The sequence below is a fragment of the Haliaeetus albicilla genome, chromosome 24 (genome assembly GCF_947461875.1).
Source record: "Haliaeetus albicilla chromosome 24, bHalAlb1.1, whole genome shotgun sequence".
NCBI lineage: Eukaryota > Metazoa > Chordata > Aves > Accipitriformes > Accipitridae > Haliaeetus > Haliaeetus albicilla.
The window spans coordinates 20655776-20678266 of NC_091506.1; the positions used below are offsets into that span (position 1 = coordinate 20655776).

General features: G+C 34.7%; 2 protein-coding genes and 1 long non-coding RNA gene across 14 annotated transcripts in view; 1 reads left to right on the plus strand and 2 right to left on the minus strand.

Moving 5' to 3' along the window:
• Positions 1-22491, minus strand: part of CENPP (centromere protein P) — a 160737-nt gene that overhangs the window by 74260 nt on the left and 63986 nt on the right. The gene's annotated exons all lie outside the window — the stretch shown is intronic.
• LOC138681798 (uncharacterized) overlaps positions 1-22491 on the minus strand; it is a 58134-nt gene that overhangs the window by 1394 nt on the left and 34249 nt on the right. The window contains exons 2-3 of the long non-coding RNA XR_011322001.1: positions 2711-2780; positions 1693-1760 (exon numbers count right to left, since the gene is read on the minus strand). This is a non-coding gene — a long non-coding RNA (uncharacterized lncRNA). The remainder of the gene's footprint in view (positions 1-1692; positions 1761-2710; positions 2781-22491) is intronic.
• ASPN (asporin) lies at positions 395-17888 on the plus strand. 9 transcript variants are annotated; one of them, XM_069769696.1, is made up of 11 exons: positions 395-702; positions 1601-1635; positions 2131-2254; positions 5204-5285; positions 6231-6501; positions 8181-8293; positions 10459-10672; positions 11052-11162; positions 13651-13744; positions 15391-15529; positions 16624-17888. In XM_069769696.1, the coding sequence occupies exons 5-11, from the start codon at positions 6255-6257 to the stop codon at positions 16819-16821; spliced, it is 1116 nt and encodes a 371-aa protein (XP_069625797.1). In that variant the 5' UTR covers positions 395-702; positions 1601-1635; positions 2131-2254; positions 5204-5285; positions 6231-6254; the 3' UTR covers positions 16822-17888. The 9 variants fall into 9 exon arrangements, with proteins under 9 accessions (XP_069625797.1, XP_069625799.1, XP_069625801.1 ...); XM_069769698.1 differs by having other exon boundaries at positions 5240-5285; XM_069769700.1 differs by lacking the exon at positions 2131-2254.

The following is a 22491-nucleotide window of genomic DNA, read 5'->3' on the forward strand; positions in this document are numbered from 1 at the left end:
GAGAAATGAATTAACTATACTGACTAATAAAATTTGATCTACATTCTACATCCTTGAACCATCTTCCCCAGCCAGATAGTTGTCTACTGAAACCAAGAGGTAGAATTTATATATAACTACACAACAAAGTCCTAATTTTATAACTTTAGAAAGGTTTGGCAACATGTTGATCATGGTAGGCTACTGGCTTACTCTACCAATGTCTAAGGTTTTATACATTTATTCAAGTCACACTTTTTAAAGAATAAAGGCTAATGAGATCATAAGTAAGTGTGATTCCATAGCAGGAATGACCTGAAATAGACCTCACTGTACTTCCAATGGCCTGATGTCAACTATTATTAAACTACAGGTTTTACAAAGTCTTCCACTAGACGTCTAGAGTTAAGCCAGAAGTTTTGGCTGTAATACAAGCAGTGATGAAAAACATATGAGTGGTAACAAGTCGTCTTAATATCATTCTTCAGTACTAAGATGGGCTAATCTGAAGCAGCACTTTACTCTGCTATCACCCACGGTGCCAGGAGGATCAAGAAGTTTGGGAGTGGAATTTTTCTTTATATTTACTTTCCACTTCATAGAACTCAGCCTAACTTCCTTTTTCTCTCTCTTTTTTTTTTTTTTTTAAATATTAAATAACTGGACATAAAGATCTCAGGTGGATTATCACAGTGCTTCCGGAAGAACTATCAAACTTGCAAGGTATGTCCAGTTTGAATATCTATTCTATATAAATAGCAATAAAGAATTAAGCAACAGGTTGTCAGTCACTATGTGCAGATCAATAATGTCAGGTAATTTGGAGTTAGAAGTACCACTTTTTATGGAACATTTGAAAATCTACTTTGCAGCTGAAATAACTCTGTATTTACTACATCTGAGCTGCAAAGCCAAAAAAAAAAGCTACAGTGAATTATTTAACTACTAAAGACAGACTTGTCAGAAAGACTCAACAACTGACAATAAAGTTTTTTTCCTCAGTTATTACAATCTATGAAAATCTATGCTACAATTATAGCAGTTCTTATAGTTACAACTCAGTGTTACCTTTCTGTAATTTGGTATTTAAATTGGATTTTTTTTTAAAAGTAGATATCAGCAAAGTAATTAAAAATGACACACGAAATAGTGAACTGTAGATGAGCTACAACCTAAAAACACTCACAGATCATATTCAGTAACACAAGAGTCAAACAGTTTTCCATAAAAAGTAAATACTCTCTAAATATGACTTATTTTGTAAACATGCTATTCATCATTATACTACATTACTTCAACATTGGACTATTTCTCAAGACAGAATCATTTCTTCAGTAATCTTACTGACCATAAAGATTTCCTCCTGTTTTTCTTAAGCAATTTAAATACATCAGTAGAGTAGACAAGGAGTTAAACATAAACTCCTTTTATTTCTGGAATGGGACAATGACTAATAGAACCAGAACTATTTTTAAACATAGCTTTCAAAACAGCTATGGTCTTGCCTTTCTTTGGACAAAATCTGTGCACAGCGCAATGATTTGTGTTACTAATGAACACAGGGATTTTTCTTTGCCTCTGTAGAGACCACCACTGTGTCATTTAAACATTTCCTTTTCAGAAACAATGCCATCGGAAATTTGCCTCCATAGACCGGTAACAGAAGTGATTTCTAAATATAATTTAGAGTCTTTTTAAGTCTTAAAACTTTACCTGTTAACTCCTTCAGTGTCATAACTGGTAAGACAACAAAGACCGCATGCTGCAGGACTGGCATGCAACTGCAAGGAATCCAGACATTTCTTTTTTTAATGCACACATCCCATACTAACAACGTAACTCCTATCCTCACAGAAAGTGTTTTTCTTCCCATAATTCATGTTTAGAATTTTCATGTCACAGAACTATTCCACACTTATGTGGAAATATTCCACACAATCTCTGAAAGGTTTAAATCATATTAATATACTGTGACATCACCTGCATTTAATTAGTTATGAATGATAAGTATTATCCTAAACTAATAGCATTAAAAGTTCCTAACTTCCATGTGTTGGTTGGCAAGAGTTTTGGTAAAGATCACCACATTAGTGAGGATAAGTATGTCCCAAACAATTAGTACAGTGATTTTGGTATTGTTTCATACTTCAGGAAAGAAAGTGAGCCTTACAGCATCTCTACATATAAAGTGTACTGTCCACATTCACTGACCTCACTTTGGAGTGCTTAGTGTTCCAGCTAAAAGGTGCTATTCAGAAGCTTTTTGTCCTGAAGGGTAAGTATGATTGCTATAAAGAAGGTGTAAATGAAGAAGTACATGAGCCCTCCTTGAATTTGCTACACTCTTTCTCAAACCCATCTTCAATGTTCCGGTCTGTAAAAATGTGAATGGACAAGGCCAGACTTTGTCCAAGCAACAATCATTTGTTCAGGGTCTTTTTAAACAGAACACCTGAGCCTGTCTAACAGCTTGCATATGTCAAGAATGGCTGTCCCACCTCTTCTCCTTCCTTCTCTTTCCGTTTAACATTCCATCCCCCTAAACCAGGCTGTTCCACCCGTTCCTTTGTGCTGGCTCTGATACTCAGACTGATTGAGTTTGTTCAGCTGGAAAGAATGTATTGGGGTTTTTTCCTCGCTCACATCAGTTTTATGCTGGTTTAGTGAGTTCAATCAGCTCAGCGAACCGCATGAGTGGAAGAGCTGGTATGAGAGAACTGGAAGTACATACCTAGGAGCAGAACCAGCCTCAACTGGCAGCAGTGAACCATTAGTAGAGCTGTATTAATGAACTGTATTTTCTGAAAAAAATAATGAAATATTTCATAAAATTGTCATGATAAAATAATTAAAGTATTTTCAGAAAGATCACTAGGATCTTGGACTTTAGGCTTTCATTTTCTTTTAGTTCTCTTACTCTTGAAGTTTAAGCATGCAAAAAGTTTGTATAAGTTCTTTTTCATGACCTGCAGAGTCAGAGCATTTCTACAGAGACATCAACACCTATTAACTGGGAAACTCAAAACCTCAGCCAGGAAAAAAAATTTAAAACCTCCATAAAATCCAGTTCTTTGGCCAATGCAAACCTGGAGTCAAACCTGACTATCACCCCTAGCTACAAAGCTAATTAGCCATAAGGATTTCCTAATGGCAAAATGGGAAGATGAAGCGAGGGCTTTTTCTCTTTTGTTTTTAAAAAAAAAGTATCACAACTCATGCTTCTTTCTGTATATGGACTTGTTTTCAAGAGATTTAACTCACAGGACTAACATATGTCATCAATGACATATTTCAGTGCTATGTTTCTAGAACTGTTTGTTAACAACGCATGTTTTTCAAGAGTTCAAACTGGCCACTACTCCAATCATAGCCTCAACCTTTTCATAGTTCAAAATCATAATTAGTTTTTTGAATATCTGAAAGGAAATATGCAATCCATTTGCTACAGGTGCAAGTGTGAAAACAGATTTTTAAATTGTTTTATAAGACAAGTTCCTAGCACCAGATCCAGAAAAGCATTTCAGGAATGTATGTGAAAGATTATCTTTAGATACAGTAAAACTATACCTCCAGTGCCTACCACAAATAGAAGTCAGCTGGGACTGGAAACTAGATGTCCCAGGACAGGATACATGCTACAACACTTGATATCCTACATGCAGAAATTGTACAACACCACTGAATAAAGCACAGAGTGTTTTGTCACTTAATACCCAAGTAGCCAGGGGAAGACCAGCCTGAGTGCCCATCTGTGAAAACCCAGTCATTAAAGCACTTGTCCAAGAATAAGGAGAACTCGGAAGTCTGAAAGGCTTCAAACTCATCTCCTAATTAATGGTCTGACTAAAGTATTGAACATTTTGACTGTTTTGCTGAAGGTGAAACACAACATTGAAAGAGCCAAATATTGCAAAAGGGTACAGCCAGACATGACCACAATTCTCTCCAAAGAAACAAATGTAGGTTCCACATCTTGTTCCCAGCACTGTTTGTAACACTCTTTCAAGAAAACACATTGTATAGGATTGCAAGTACAACTATAAAATTCTTTCTAGGAGCATTGAAAGAGAACATTATTTTGAACACAAAGGAAAATATATGGGAAAAATATATGCGAAGATTCTTTTAAGAGATTGTTAGATCAGTAAAAGATACACACGCTACTCAAATGAGCATGCAACTGGAAGATTATAATAAATATTAAACTTACACTTATGTGATGCATACCTGCAAGATACATAGTATATTGTGCTTCTGTTCTCAGACACATATTTGGGAGGAAGGAGTCACTGCATTCTTTTTGAAGGGGTGAGTTTTAAGTAATCTAAATAGTGTCAGCTTTTTTCTCTTTATATACCCTGAAACATACACAGTTACAGTAGTAGCAATGTTTGCAATACACAGCATTTTAATGCTGTAAGAATCATATACAAGAAACATTAAAATGACCTTGTACAGAGAAAGGCAATACAAACAAAAACTCAGAATTTTGAATAAGCCAAGTCAACACCCTTGTATGAACCAGTGCACTCCTCCTCCTGTGATTGAGGACCAATGACAAAATGTCTACATAAAGACACTTTTCAGCTATAAACAGATCAGCAAGCATTTAATTAGGTGATCAAACAAGAATTTACATCTGTTTAGTCTTTCCCTAAAGAGGTCTATGATAGTCTAAATAGAAACATTTTTATAAACAGGATATGCATAATAGAATTCACAGCAGCCCCTCTTGGTTTGCACAGCATACTGTAGAATCCAAATGACTTCTGGAATTGGGCTTTGGAGGGGAACAATGTAGAGCTAAGGGCTGAATTTACAGTCTTTTCTCACAGAGTTGCAAAACACCCTGTGGCAGTTCTTACTATCTCCATTTCCCCTTGTGTCTAGTTTTATAGGAGTCAATAAAATCATCTTTACAATAGAGTATGTAGAAAATATCTAAGGGGTTTGACCTATGGATCATCAGTACTCAGGTAACACAGTATATTGTAGGACTGGACTCCTGGTTTTCCCAGTCAGGTGTGGCTAAAAGAAATCTGGTAAAATTGGAACTCAGACAAGCAGAATAAAATTGAATGAACAGCTGCAATAAGACAGAATCTGCCATGTTTTTCTAAAGACAAATCTACTTTTTAAGTCCTTCGTAACTTGTGTATTCTTCTCAATAACATCAGGAAAAAAATAATTGTAGCTATCTGACATGGGGTTTTCTGCTTTGAAGGTACCCTAACTGATCCAACATCTTTCTGTCTTCTAGACCGAAGGACCTTCGATTACACAAGAAAGATACTTTCAAGTTAAAGGTAATCTAGAAAGCTGCTGGGTTTCATGGCATTAAATTCAACCACAGCGCATTTTCATCTCCTATCAGTTGGCTGCCTAGCTCTCATGTACAGGCCCTATGATGACAAAAATAGGTTAACCCCCCCCCCCCCCCCCCATGTTTATTGAGAAAATATGCACACAAAAGTACTGGCTTCCAGCTTTTTTCTGCATGTAATTTAAGTTACTGATTTCAAATGACAGAGATTCATAACCTGCAAGCCCTTGTCAGAGAAAAGAGCCCTCAACAAATAAAAGTCAATACAAATGTGCTTGCATACAGAGGTGAACTTCTATCAACAGCAGTAATAAAAGAATGACTGGAATATGGGAAAAGCTGTTGTCAGGACTGAAAACTCTATTTTTCCAGATTAGAATAAGAAGAGTTTAATTAGAAGTGTTTAGGGAGCAGAATAACAAGTGCTTATGGAGTATCCTGATGAGTGCATTTCATGCATTGCTAATAAAGTATTTCCCAATTTTCTGGATACAAGCAATGCGCATATGCCCACATATCCCATTAAAAATATTTTTTCATCAAGAATGAATAAAATAAATCCAATTCCAAGTCCTGGTAAAATTTACTACAAAAATTACACTTCAAAGCTTGAAGCAAATGATGATACTATTTTTTAAACTCAGATAAAAAACTTTGATATAAGATTAGTATCTAATGAATTTCACTTAAATAATTTTTAATGTTATAACATATAAATTTATAACAATATTTTTATTTAAAAGACTTTTTATATTTTTCATCCTTCATATACTAATTAAACCTTAATATTCATAACAGACCATTTTTCAGGACCACAGACTGTAGCAGCGAGTGAAATAAATAGTTCAATAGCTTTATTTGCTGTTTTACATTCACCGATTCTTGTGTTTGGGTTTGTTTGTTTGTTTGTTTTACTTTCCTCTTCAAGATTGGCTATCCTGATTAAGAAGATATGAAAGAATACACGCTCCTTCTCTTCTTGGCTTTGTGCTCTGCCAAACCTCTCATTGGTCCTTCATATTTTACACTAAAGAATATGATGCTCCAAGATATGGAAGAAGATGATGATGATTATGATGATGACAACTCTCTATTTCCAACCACTGAACCAATTATACCACTAATTCCTTTTGATCTATTCCCAGTATGCCCCTTTGGATGCCAATGCTATGTGAGAGTTGTCCATTGCTCTGACCTAGGTAAGAATGAATTTGTGTGTCTGTTCTCCACTGGACTCCCCTTTGGAGGATTTGCCTTTTAAAAAGATGAATTCTACAGCTCCATAAATTGGACACTTTCACATATTCCTGTACTAGTCATTTTCAAAAGGAGCTTACATTTTTTTCAATTAGGCTTACAAACCATATCCAGTTCATGTCCAGCAACTAATTTGTGTCCACCACTTTTTACAACATAAATGTTTTCCCAGTTCATGTGCATCAGTTTAGAAAATTAATAAGCTGCTATAGCCACCTTCCATTAGCAATGACTTCTATCTGTAACAACATAGAATAGAAAGGCTTTTATAATATATAACAAATAACTGTAAAACTATTTAATTGAATACGGATCGGGGTTAGTAAGTACTAAATAATCTGCAATGCTTTTTATCAACTAAGAAAAATTACAGAATTTGAAAATGCTTACATTTAGATTTTAGATTACACTTTCCCCTTTTTCTTTTACTTGCATGAAGTTACATCCAAACAGAGGAGCACAAAAGTTTGCTGTATCTCCTATTTGCATTAGACAAGCTATTAGTCCCTCCAAAAAAGACTATGGCTAAAGAAGTACTTCATTCACAACTACAAAGCAACAGGTCAAATGACAAGAAAACATAACAAAGGAAAAAGAGGCCATAAATAAACCACAAGGAAGTTTAACATGAGCGCATAAATGGCATACAAACTATTTGCTCAGCTTAACTTCCACCAAAGTGTGCATCACTGGTAACAACATTTTAACAAAAGGCAAATCTGCTACTGTCACTGCTGCAGATACATGCTGGTCCTAAATATGAATTTATTATTAATTGTGCCAATTTGAAGTAGTGTTCGTTGAAGTTTTCCCATGATTCAAGGTAATCAAAGGACTATGCTCCTGCCACTAGCACAGTGACAATGACATTTGTTCTCATCACAGCTCTGCCACCATCCTAAACTTAATCCTAGACTCCTCATGTCAGAGATATTGAGTCAATACATAAATTGCTGAGGTTTTTAAAGATGTGTCATTATTAAGGAATCAAAATAGACTTTTGCTGACAGCAATAAACTGTTGTTATTGCATCTAGTCAACAGATTGCAAACCGCTTAAGTTCACACATAGAAAAAAAACCCTATTAATAGACTTCATCTTTAAATAACTGTAAGCTATTAATTATGGAATAACTGCTAATAAACTGGACAAGCATTTAGCATTTGATGCATCAGCATTTCCACTGAAAAGAAAGTTACTATACCTTGCTAGTCTCTTCTGCTGATTCAGGATCTCAGATGGCATGAACTGAAGTGTTTTTGTAACTGAACAGTGAACTGGATCGGGGGATTTATATAGCTGGTAATTAAGTACTGGCAGCTGGAAGACCATCCTTTGTCCACTTTTACCAAGAATACATTTCTCAGCCCTGATGTTAACTGTACAGCTCTATAAGCAACTGTGCCAGTACAATGGATAGGGCAGTGCAGAGGTAGAAAGGAGCATTCAAGCACTGAGCAGAAATCCCTTAAAGCCACTGCAACAGCCCTGTTCCTCAATACAAAACCATAGACCCAGATTCTCCAAGGGCTGCTTTCTGTGCTTTGCTGTTTAGCAGTTAATTTCTTTGGATTTATATATAGGCACGTGATGTTTCTGTTTATGTCACATACTTAAATAGGTTTGACATCAATACCTCGCAACATTCCACCAGATACTCGTATGATTGACCTTCAAAACAACAAAATTAAAGAGGTCAAGGAAAACGATCTCCAAGGACTCACATCACTTTATGTAAGCTTGCTATTTTCCAAGTTTGAAATCTTATTTAGCAATCTGAAATATTTTGATACTTTTAAAATACAAATGGTATTTTTTTTCTCCAATAGCATCCATAAAAATACAGTCTAACATCTGCATATTTGACTGCTCCCACACAGTAAGAAGCAAATTTCTTTGAGCTGCAAGAACTATGCTACTTTCTACAACATGCAGAAAGTGTACCGTATGTACCTCACCAAAAAGATCCTCAAGTTTTCTTCAGTCCTTAGCATGCAGAGGAACATTCCTTGCATTTTAAAGGCTGCAAGACAAGTGCTCCTTTTCTATCTGCTTAGCTGTAAAATAGTAGAAAGAACTTAATCTCAAAGAACGATATTTTCTGAGGGTATTTTCAAAAGCACACAACAAAACCATACAACACATACACCACTGAAACTAATGTTACAAATCCAATTTACCTGAACAGAAAACAGACCAACACTGAATTACTGAAAAAGTCAGGTGCTTTACTACTATTTTTTTAACATGCTCAAGTATGCACATAGAGACAGGCTTTAAAATAAGTAGCACTCACAACTGATAAATCTATATATTTATAGTACACAATAATCCCTTTTTATAATGAAAGAAAGTAAGAGAGTCTCAGAGGCCTGGAAACATAGATTTAATCTGGTTTGGAATACTTATTTCCATAAGATGTTACTCTAGATCCACTAACAACAAATATTGACAATTTTTAAATTTTCATTGTAAAAATAACAAATCTGTTCCACAAGTTATAGCATATTAATGGCATTCTATTCCACATTACAAAGACATGAAACACACATTAAACCAACATAAACCAAATCCTTTTCAGTCATATTTGGTTTCTGAGCAAGAACTGAAAATTTACCAGATCTAAATGTTTATGAATGAGCTTGTTAATTATTATGGGTTAAACTGGAATAGAAAAAACAGGTACCATATAAATTCATTGTTTGCAACAAAGTGTTTCCAATTCCCCTTGAGTGTCTCCTGTCTGGGTACAGAATGGTCTTACCAGCAAGTTAGGGGTAAACACACCAACTGTGGTTTATATTCAGTATAAAAGATCTATAGAAACTAACCTCCAATGACTGAGAAAGTCATTGCAATACATCAGCAATCACCATATTATATATGAGAGTCACCACTTAATTATGTGGTAACTGAAAACTCTGAGCTGTTTTGATTTTTCTCATTAGTTAATTTGTGGCAAGGCAGAACATAATTTTTACTGAAAGCAAAGTTTACTTTGTACAACTTGTCTAAGTACTAGTCTACTTAGCAAAGGCACAGATGGCAACTTGGATTAGGAAGGAGCATTTCCTGTTTATTTCCTTAAGCTATCCTCATTTTTGGGGGGGAAAAAAAAAAATTCATTCTGGTTTGCTCTGCTTTTCTTTCCACAATTCCAGATGACTTACCAACAGCTCAAAGAAGTAAAAAAGGAACAAAAATTAATAGTCTAGGTATGGAAATGCAGAGATATGATTTGACATGCAAAATAATTTCAGATAACTCCTATTTTGTTGTCTGTAGTAACTCATCACAAGTTCTCTGATACCACATATCAACCAAGCGAAAAAACTGTCCCAAAAAAGCACTAGTGCACTGTACAGAAAAGAGGCTTAAACTCACAGCAGTTGAAAAGTTACAGCAAATAAGATATAAATTCATGTGTGCATCAGTCATATACAGTCATTAACTTTTAAGAAATTCAGATTAAAAACCTGACTTTATTTTGCAGCATTATACTGAAATAATAGATGAAATTCTGACTTTTGAGAATTTCTCTGCATTAAGGAACAACAACATCATAAAAAAATATGTCCCCCATACAATCCCACAAAATATAAGAAGACAAACACATTGTTGCAAATTCTTCTCATTATCCATTGGCACCTTGTCAGCTCTGACTAGTTTTTCTCTACCTTCTAGTTGATGCTCCAGCTTCCAGGTTCTTAGTTGTTTTTCACAATCAATTGAAATGTCTGAAGTATATACAAAGCGCTAAAGTTTGGTATGATAGAAAAATAAAATATTTCAAATACTTAATTGTTAAATTATATATCAAATTAATTACTTAAAATTCATAATCATAACATTCATGTATAAAGAAATTTTCTTTGTGCTGCTCTTCCTATCTCTCATAGGCACTGGCTTTGAACAACAATAAAATATCCAAGATTCATCCAAAAGCCTTTCAACCAACAAAGAAGCTACGACGACTGTATTTGTCCCATAACCAGCTAACTGAGATTCCAACAAATCTACCAAAAACTTTAGCAGAGCTCAGAATTCATGCTAATAAGGTTAAAAAAATCCACAAGGACATATTTAAAGGAATGAAGTCTCTACATGTTTTAGGTAAGTGCAATTAAGTAGAAAAGAAAATGTCTTTATCAAAAATGTAACGTATTATAATTTTCATTTAAATGTTTCCCTAATGTGCAATTTCCTCTTAAAGAGATATCCATGCTGTGGAAACTATCTTTCACAATTTAATTTCTATGTGAAGTTGCTACATAGGTCAAGTTTCTGGTAACTCTGCAAGCCAAGTTAAGACAGCCTTTATTCGCTGAAAGCTGTGACTTCTACCCCTCTGAATAAGTAATCAAAGCTAAACATTAATTAATGCTTAGAACATCTGAAGTCATAAATAAAATGAAATCAGCTGTTTATAACTTAGTCTAACATACACAAAATTCCTATGTCATAAATACTTTTTTTCTTTTCCCTTGGACAGAAATGAGTGCAAATCCTCTTAACAATGATGGAATAGAGCCAGGGGCTTTTGAAGGAGTAAATATCTATCATATAAGAATTGCAGAAGCTAAATTAACTTCAATTCCTAAAGGTATGCTTTGTTTTAACTTTTCTACTTTACCTATACTCCTAAATAAAACGCTTTAACATCTATATGATTATTAAAATGGTCATAAATTCTGTTTTGTATTGTTCATTACTACCAAACCACCTCCTACCTTATTTTTCTTTTTGTACTTAGTATCCAGTTCTACATCCCAAAAGTGTGCATGAACGTGCACGCATGCACACACACATAGTGCACACACACAGAATGCACACACTCTCAGTCTCCAGCCCCATCTCCTGCCTTCTCCCTGTCAGGAGGTCCACTCCTCTCAGAGTCATCCAGAGACTCCTCTCAGGAGAAACAATGTGACGAAAATCGTAATAATATGTCACTTCACATCTGTCACACCAGCCTCTCAAAAATCCTTGCAAAGGAAGAATAACCCCCTCCCCCCCCCCCCCGATATTTGATCTGGGTCCTAAGGGATACAGAATTTCCACTTTCTTTACACATTTAAAATGAAACCCCCAAAGTTCTAACTTGAATTTTGAACGTTTCAAGTGACTCTGTAGCTCAAATATGCTCTGTAACATAACCACTTTAATGCAAAACCCAATACAGCATTTTATACATCTTTTGATTGGGTTTTGCTAAGTAAAATTTAATATATTTTAATTAAATTTAACATAACATACCGCAAGATTAAATCACTCCTTCATATAAAACAATTAACTTGTGATTTGGAGGTAGCAATAAATTAAAACACTAACTTTACAAATCACTGACCTCCATACACAAAAGAGTAGCATGAAGGAACTCAGTACAACACTATCTTCATTTTATGTAGGTCAATATAGTATTTAACCAAATTCTCATGATTTTTAACTGCTCGAAACTATTAGCTAAGAGAAAAAGGGGGGAAACAAAGCATAATACCATATTTTATGTCATCTATTAACTTACAGGGAAACTAAATGTTGGCCCCTAAGATACTTATTTCTGGATCAGTCAGATAAAGAACTTGATTCTTATTAAATTTAATCTCTTCATGTAGACAGATATATATGCAAAAGCATCCCTGTAGAAGAGAACACTAAAAAAAAAAGCCCAATAACAAACAAAACCAACTCACCCCAATTGTTCAGATAATTTTAAGATAAGAAACTATCTGGCTGCCTATGGTAATGCTCCCCAACACAAAAAAAAGACATTCTTCTAGTATTATCATCATACCATCTCCTGTCACTTATCACAAAAATAACAAAAAAACAAACTGTAAAATGATTCAGATTTTGTCTTTGTTATAGAGAAATCTCCTATAAGAAAACACAGCATGAGGTCTAATTTGTGGTGTCAAATACATAAACAAATCATAAACAAACAGGATTTCATGGTGAATATATTCTACACAAATGGAAACTAAGTTTGTAGATCTTTCTATCTGCAAATGTTATAATAACACAGAAAAAATTTAAAAAATACCACTTAGAAAATGGACTTAAAATCTAAAATGGACAGATGGGTAGTCTTCCCTCTTAATATTCTAACTCAGACATAAGCAACACCCGGTGGAATTGTAAACTGGAATGTAAACTGGAAAAAAGCCCAAACAAACAAACACCAAAGCATGTCAACTGGCATAAAGACAGGCTGTAAAGCATACAACTTTTCTTCAGTATTGTAATGCTACAACAAATAGCAATGGGAGTAGTGCTCTCCTAAGCCATATTAGTAACAAAAACATGTGGTTTGTCTTGCTTGGTGTCAGGGTGCCATCTAGACAGATGCTAGTAAAACTGAACATAAGATCAGCAAATAGAAATTCAAACTTGTGACTGTCTTTCTCTGCCTTCACTAGAAGGATATTGTAAAAAAGATTCTCCACTTCCTGGTCCGTTCACTGCCAGTTCTGAATGGGGACTATTTGGTACCACATGAGAAAACATTCTGCAGTCCAGCACGGGAATGAGCATACCAAATATCTAATTTTGCTTAAAGAATTCTGAAAGCTTTCCTCCCAAATCACATCTTAGGAGCTATAATAGTGCAGTTATTACATCGTGTGGAAGAAAATACATATCTACAAAAAACTGTCAATGGTTGCACAGGAGTAGGATTTTGACTACCAGCTGTTAGATAATTGCACATAACAACTTACATATTTGACAAGTTAACCAAAATCCATGAAAGCCGTTATAAAGCTAGCAAAATAATACCAAATTTAGGAACTCTGAAATCTTAACATTAGCATATGAGCTTTCACATCTTAATTTTTGTTTAAATTGCTATTTTAAACCAAATGATGTTGATGTTGTTTTGTTTTGGTTTTTTTTGTTGGTTTTTTGTTGTTTTTTTTAAAGTAACATACTTGTATCTAATAGCCATTTCTTTGACGTAAACACCCCCCCCCCTCCAAGATTCTTCACCCAATCCTAAACACAAAGGAAAGCAGCTGTTTGGAACATAATAAATATTCCAACAAAAATAAGTTGGCTTATTTTTCTTACACTGTTCATTTGTTTTTCATCAGAACTGCCCTCTAGTCTACTAGAACTTCATTTAGATGACAATAAGATCACAACAATCGAACTTGAAGATTTTATCCGGTATAAAGATCTTCAAAGGTAAAATTCCCATGCAGAATGATTTTATTTGATAAATGGTCATACCTGGCAGGATCTCTTATTTGATACTTTTCTTGTTAATGGGAGAAAAGAGAATTACAAATTTTAAGTGTTTTAGTGAGAACTGCTGTAAATTAGACCAAATTTTAAAAAAACCCAAACATCAGCCTTGTTATTACATGCCTTGCCTACAGTTCGCAGTAGAAATGTATGTTAAGAACAGCATCTGATTACAAAATGTAATCATCATAAATTCTTACCTCCTGGCACCTGGGTGTTGTGTAACATAGTGTGGCTTTTATATAATATCTCTTAATGTGCTAGTAGTAATATGCTTCAATTAAGCATTGCATTTATTTCTCATACTCAGAATATATGAACCTTTGTGGTCACATTATTTATCAACAGTATTCAGTATTTTTCTCTAGCCTGTTCCCTACCAGGACCAGGCATTTTAACTCCTTGGTCACTCATCTCACAAATCACCACCCAAAATGAGGTATACAGCAACACCAACTGAATTCTATTTTAGGAAGAGAATGCCTTTCTTGCAACTAAATTATAGGATTTAAGAGTCATAATAGCTTTTCAATTCTACAGAAGGCCTAAGTGTACTGGAAGGAAACACTCCATACACACCCCAAAGAAAAATACAAAAGGATGGCATGAAAAGGGAAATTTGAGACTTCTTTATATAAACACATGGGAAAACTGGTAAATTATTAGAGAACATAAATTCACCTCCTGAAAACTAGCCTGAGAGGAATACTGTAGCTGGTAAAGGAAACAACTTGATAACGGTTTCCAAACATGATGGGCTTTAAGAAAAAAATGCATGTTTCTGAGGAATGTATCACTGATGTAGGACAAAAGAAGGAAGTTCTTTCTGTAAAGCTCAGTTAAGTACTCTGAAAATATGGCTGAGCAGCAGTGAATTTTTGATTTGGTAATAGAAACTACTATCAAAGAGGAACTACTGAACTGCATTTAGATACCAACTTCAGTTTCTGAAGAAATTAAAAAAGGACAAAAAGGGGATTGCAGGATGCGCAGAAAGAGGAACTCCAAATTGACCTTCTGAATTACCTTCCTAGCAATGCAGGCTGAAGTCTTATAGCAAAAAATCTAACTAAGGCCTAAATTAAGGAAAATGTGGAAGTAGGAAAGAAAGTAGTCCTGCTTATTTTTAAAATACAAAGTTTTTGACTAAGCTATATATATAACTGTTTCTTTGCAAGACTTGCTCTTCTTTGGCTATTTATTGGAACAACACTTTTTACTACTCTAAGTATACTTTGTAACTATGCTACTTGATAAAAGGGCATGATTCCTTTTAAAAGCAAATTGGTTGATGTTTATCATTTTAACTCTTGCCACTAAAAGTAGAAAAACTGCACGCAAAACTGGACAATTGCTCGCATCAGGCTAGCTGCTGTCCTTTTAGTGGAGATTAAATTAAGAAAAAATACTTGTGGATCAATGGTATTTTTTTTCTATCAGAGGTAAGATTTCATCATCTTTCCCCAGTTCTTTTTTCCCTATGTCTACTCCTGTGTATTTCAAACTTTAAAAAAAAAAGTATGCTCTTCAGTGCTGTTGTGAATGCTAATTAATCTTTAATTAAATGTTCCTGGTACTATTTCTAGGCTAGGCCTTGGGAATAACAAAATCAAAGATGTGGAAAATGGAAGTTTTGCCAACATACCAAGCATACGCGAAATCCATCTTGAAAAAAATAAACTCAAGAAAGTTCCTCCTGGATTACCCGAACTGAAATATCTGCAGGTCATATACTAACTTAATAGAAGACTTTGGTAGTTATGAGTTGTTTGACTTTCACACTGTCATAGTGATTAGGACATAATTAAAATGCATGATTAGCTGTTACATATATTTTGACATGACTCATACTAGGAAATCCTGAAATCATGTATTACTTAAAGAAATAAACAAGATCAAACAGCAGGAACACTTCTGGGGGCGGGGCAGAAACAACATGCTACACCCAGAAAATGTTTTCAAAAAGTTTGTATTATAGTTTCCATATTAGCAAGCCAGCGTGGAAATTTTTCCATTCCTATGCTGAAAAGCCTTAAATCCAAAGAAAATTATTTGAGGCTGAAATGATGAGATAAGATTTTAAAATTTGTATTTAGAACTAGATAAATTCTGCGATAAGATGCCCTCAAAACAAATGAATAGATGACAGAGTGCATAATAAGCTATTTGGTAAAAGCTTTTACCTCTGAATTTCATTTCTTTTCACTTCCAATTAAAGGAAAATCTTCTACGATATATTTAAAAACAAACAAACAAACATCAACTTACAATGTAATGTAAAAATAGATATACAAAAGAATTCTTTTGTCAATGTACATTACTTAAATTCTAAACTCTACTATCACAAGCCTCCTCTCCCTGCTGTTTTTTTTACTAATTTAAGCTACATCTGTATTAGACTGATCTGTTCCTATAACCATACAAACGAACCTCTCCTAATATCAACTTTTCTAGAGACTACTTTTAAAAATTTATTAAATCACTTAAAATTTGCATTATGCGAGAATATAATATTGCACCAGTATAATTCTTACTATAAGAGAATATAAAATTGCATTTTAGGAAAAAGTTCCATAAGAAAAGAGTCCAATTTTTCTGACAACACACTGATAAAATACCATATAACTTTTTTGGGGGACTGTGGCAGAAGGGAGACATTTTTTAAAGATTCAACACAAATTTTTAATTCCTGTTACTATTAAGGTCTGCATCCAACTGATTGTATAGAAAATCTCAGTTATCTATGTGCCAATGAATGTTTGGATATTTTTTCCATTTACATACTAACTACTATATTTTGCTGTTTCTTCTTGCTGCAGGTAGTCTTCCTTCATTCTAATCATATTGCAAAACTGGGAGTGAATGATTTCTGTCCAACAGGAGGAAGAAAGAAGAAAGCGTTATACAGTGGCATAAGCCTCTTCAATAATCCTGTAAAGTATTGGGAGGTTCAGCCTTCAACTTTCCGTTGCATTTTAGCCAGAAACAGCGTGCAACTTGGAAATTTCCTCAAATGATATTGAAGTTGGTAATTTCAAAAGAACAACTTGTCCAAATCAGTTCTACAATACTTGAAATCTGCAGAAAAATGCCAATTTTACACTATTTAATCAGTTTACAAAGTATTTACTATTTCAGACATAATTAATTAGGAACAATATGATAGTAGGATCCATTGTATTATTTGACAATGTTCAACCTACATTTGAATAATTTAAACAAAAGCCTTTGTATCTTACAGAAGGACTCTTGGAAGTGTAACTGGAAACTGTATTTGATGTTTCCTATTACAGATGTTAAATTCTTTACTTAAATCACATAGTTTGGACATATTCTTTCTTTCAAATAAATTCTAAAAATCAAGTGGAAGTGACTTTTTCCACAGTGAGGACTTTTCCTCTGCCAAAAAGTGTTGTATGAAAAGTTGCAAAGAAAAAAAAAAATAAAAATCAGACTTCAAGGACAACTTCTGCCATTTTTGATAATGAGCAAAGATGCAATAAAAAGGTACGGTATTGTGAGGTCTTTCCTCTCTAAACTAGAACGTATTTTTATAATCTATTAAGTGAGATAAAGGTGGATTTCATATCAAGAACTAACATGCAGAAAGCCTTTAAAAATTTTTTGGGTTTTTTTTCTTGCAACTTCAAGTGGGAAATGTCCTTCAATATTGTGCTATCAATATAATTTGATGCATTCTGAACATTAAAAAGTAGGATTCAAGATTTATCATATGCTTCAAGCTTAATAGGAATGATTATTAAACTCCCTTTAGGCCAGCACAAACATTTTCTTTTATCTATAACAACTGTAATCGTGTTTTTCATTTAATATTTTCCTCTTTTATATTTTGACATCACACGGGTTAAGAATCCCTTATTAAAAGTACCTTAAAATTGCTGAATGCAAGCAGATAGCTGGAACTCAACTGCTCTGACTTCTTACGTAGGTCAGCACATAGAATTCTCAATACTGACAGTACTGTATAAAATGGATATTTTATATATCTATTTACTGTATATTTGCTATTGGGATTCAAAATAAATTAAATAAACTTAAAGAAAACTTGCATTTGTATACTTGATTACATGATTTGTCATGTCAAAACATTCAGAGATTATAACCAAACACCTTTCTGACTCTTCTATTTTCTCTATTCTTCCTTTTTCCAAATTTACGCACCTTGCAGATCATTTATCACTGCTGTTCTTCACAAAGTTAAAAATTCAACACTTTATTTGAAGCACCTATGGGAAATGACACAAACTAGTAGTAAAAGAAAATACTACAGTGAAATCAAGCAATTCCCAATCTCTCAGCCTTTCTATCACCTCCCTAAGTACACTAAGCAATAAGCATCAAGTCTAACATCTGATATTTTTCATCTGCTTGGTCTTTGTGTGTTTAATATTTTGTTAGCACTGCTAATGCTGTTGAGAGCCAAAACCACATGGGGAGAGGAGGGAGAATGGGCCAGGGGAGGCTTTTACTGAGGAATAGTTTTTGCGAACAGAAATTCTATAAAATACTTCAAGGCAGAATAAAAACAAAACACTAAACAAAACACAAACCCCAAAACAAATCTGCAGATCACCAAGCATCTTTCTATTCCTGGCTTCTGAAGATGTTTCTAAGGAGTGCATTTCCTAGCAAATAACACGGGGAAAGCAGTGATCAGTACTGAAAATAGTAGTTAATGAGCATATTCTTCATCAGTTGGTCTAATTTATATTACAGACTTCTTTAGCCATAGCTGTGTCATCATGCCTGAAGAGCTATGATCTCTATTTACAGACCAGTGTTAGAAGACAAGCCTGATGTATACATAGGAAAAAAAGGCAATACCTTCAGTAGATTTTTCCACTAGGGAATTAGTTACTACACTTACAGGAAACACAGAACTGTTGATGTACAGTTCATACAAGGAATGCATACCAGCTTTTACTGCAAAAGACACAGTCTGAGCCTCTCTATACATTGCACTTTAAATCCAACAGTAACAAATCTGACAAGGCTACAGAGGGAAACAGTCAACTCTTTAAGCCACCTCTACAAGATTTATGTGGAGCATGAAAGAACGTTGAAAAAATCAAGAGCAGAAATAAGTAACTGAGAATGAAACAGCCTAGTTACATTAAGAATAACACACCACACAGACTACTCACTTACCCTAGAGTAAATCATTATCACAGAAAATCTTTACATTCATACGCAAGCAGGAGCACCTACTACTTCATGGTAACAGCCCAAGTGCACATTCATACCCTCTGGGAAATACCAGCCTTCCCTCAATGATAGGCTACCTGCTTTATACTACCAAACAGCTCATAACCCCATACCAGAGAGACAAAGCATTGTCAGTAACAACTAACTGTCCAAGAAGAAAGTGAAGATTTGAAATAAATGCCCACTCTTATCTAGTAACAGCTAGAAAGCTTAAGTCCTTAATGTTCCACAAAGGGTTCACTGCTTAAAGTTTACTGTCAAAAAGATAGAGGAAAGGGAAATAAAGGATGAGACAGGAAATTTGTAGGTGACCAGAGGGTAATCAAGAACCAAAACAGATTAGAGGGACTTCCAGTGGAAAAGAGTAGTCAAGTAGCAATGTAACAGCAAAAAGAAGTTCAATCCTAAAGAAGGTTAAGAATAAAAAATGGAAGGAAAATATCCAAATCTTTTATCTACTTTGTAGAATACTGAATTAACAGTTTTCACCTCGAGTAAGTGGGATAAAGGTGGACTTCAATCAAACCTTCAGTTGAAAGCACAACGAAGAGCAAGTACAATGCTAATAAAAAGAAAATAATTACGTTTATATAAATCACTAGTTTAAATGTATTCTTAAACATCCATGCTATACTAGTTACACCAATTCAGCAAGGACAACATAAATAGAAAAGCTGCAGCTTAACTAAAAGAATAAACTCAGTGAAATATAGTACATTATTCTACATTAATTTAGCAGTAAGGATTAAAAAGAAATATAACAGAGAAAGCAAACAATTCCTTATCTAATTGAAACTTATGCAATGGACAACAGAAACGCTGCATCTGTCAAGACTAAGACATTTAAGAAGATGGACTAAGGTGTGAACACATGTAGAACAACTTCTGCTTCCTTTTGTCAGCTGACACCTCTACCCCAAAGCAGGCCAGTTCAACCAAGCCACTGCTAATAAACCTACTCAGCAGTAAGGGGCTCTTGGGAACAATTACCTACGTTCTCAGTAAATCTTAATAACTGCATTTTGCATAAGATTTCCAAACGTAACAAATGTCCACAGGCGAGTAGGTTGCCTCATGAAAAAATAAAATCCCTCTTGCTTTTGTTCAAACTGCCTGTGTTCCTATGACTAACCGCCAGGCACATGTATGAAAAATAGCCACTGGGCTTTTTGGTCTGTGAAGGCAAGGAGTTTTGGCTGAGGCTAGTTAACAATCCTAATAGAGACTCCAGAAAGTGTCCCTCTGCCTTGGACCTCATCTGAAACTCTCCTTGGGGCACGGCTTTAGGGGAGCAGTCCTAGTCCCTAGAAAGCATGGCTAACACCTTCTAAACCTAAGAATTTTTTACAGGTACTCTTTGTAACAGTTTAACCAAATTTTAGGTCCACTGCTGAAGTCAATATAATGGGAAAGCTTTGTGAAAGTGTAGCAAAGTCCTAAGAGATAGAAGACTGTATAGTCTTGATCTTACCCTTCCAAAGCCTTAAAAATTCTCTTGCCTTCTCACTCTTTCCTCTTTGCCATGCATTCAGACTGAGAAACTCTTTCTACAGTCAGCATCCACAGATACATATAACATTCATAGAAGAAACTGCAACACTATTTTGAAGATCCTACCTCCACTCTCACACTTAATAAATAATCTCCAAAGGATTTTATCAACTGCTTAGCTTTTCATCATCTTCAAGACAAATTCAGCTAGCTTTGAAGTTTAAAAAACTTTATCTGTGACGTAAACTACATTGGCAATTTTGTGTTAAGGCAGTTAAGTATCAAACGGTTCATTCTAACTGTCCCCTGTAAGAGTTATTTTTAGAGAAAAGACAGTAATTTCCTATATCACATCACATAAATTCATAGGATGTCTGTTATGAGGAAAAAAAAAAAGTTCAATGACCCTCCACTATTTTCAGATATCATTCTTCAGCTAGCATTTGTGAGTAATGATAACCAATAATTTACACACCTTGTATCTTTGGCATACTTTAACATAAACCCAAGTGGATGTCAATGACATACAGACATCACAATACCAAATGCGCCTTACACAGTTTCAGCAATGATTTCTGAATATGGACAGCAATGAAATTAACAGAATAATATCTAACAAATGATATACTGGTGTTCAATGGTCTTTCCACAGAACAAGGCAGTTCAGTATCAGCAGATGGGGAGAAAAACTGTCAAAAAATCAACTCCATCTTTACATTCTCCACATATGTCATGGAAAAAGGAAAGAGGGAGAAAAAGATTTGATATAAATCCTTCTAAGAGTCTTGTCTTATTCCTTGTACAAGTAACTACATTCCTCTAACAAAAAAACTAGTATTTATTCTTTCTAAGATTTCTGCTTTAATGGGCTTCTCTCTTCTGAAAATCTGTCAGGTCCCTACAAGACAGTTAACAAATTTCACCAGAGGATGGCAGCCTATTGTTACCAATAGAAGGAAAAGTAATTCTAAAGAATAACTAACAAAGACTGTTACTGCACAGTAATAGCCCAGTAAACTTCACAAATACTGATTAAGCCAAGTAGCCTGAGTACTAAAGTACTATTTGAGTACTTCTAAAGACTGAGTTCTATGCCCTGCTCTACACCAGTAACTTGCCAAAGGATGAAATAACCTTATTTCTTCGGGTCTTCTCCCTTCCTCTTTCCCTAGTATCAACCTACTTAATGCAGTACTTTAAAACACAGCAATACAAAGAATCATGTAGAAGATACACAACATTAGCAGACAAATAACAACAAACTTAATATGATACTGAAAGTTTGAAGAATACAAAATACTATCAAATCGTGATTTTAACTTGTACCATCAGGCATGTCAAGGACACACCATGTAAATCAAAACGTACATTCAATAAAACAGGATTTCTTTCATATCCATACTGAAAAGCCAAACAAAAACAAGATTTTAAAGAATCAAACCACTTCAGTTTGAGATATGTTTGTTCTGCACACAAGACACCTAATGAAGAATAGTTCTGTAAAAATGCCTACACCATGCAACCCTCCATCTCCCATCACAAAATCCCATTCCACCTCATATCCTTAATGATATTAGTCCCAACGCAGTATCTTCTTTATTTCCTTCACAGCAATATATCCATAGGTTAGAAGTATGGGTTCAGAATCAACTACTTGGTTGTCTGCAGACTAGTGTATGAAACTCACAGATCATCTAGGTGCTTCCTCTTGCTGCTGAACAAGTTAAAGAAGGTGAAGAAGTGTTGATCCTTAGGAAAAAAGAGTTGTGAAATCATAAAAGCATAATGAAGTATGGGCTGGATGAGCAGACAGTGAAGTGGATGGCTGAACAACAGGGAGCAGAGGGTGGCTATCTAGTGAATTCTAGTTGGAGGCCAGTAACTAGTGGTATACCCCAGGGGCCAATACTGGCTCCAATTCTGTTCAACATCTTCATCAGTGATCCTTATGATAGGGCAGATTACTCTCA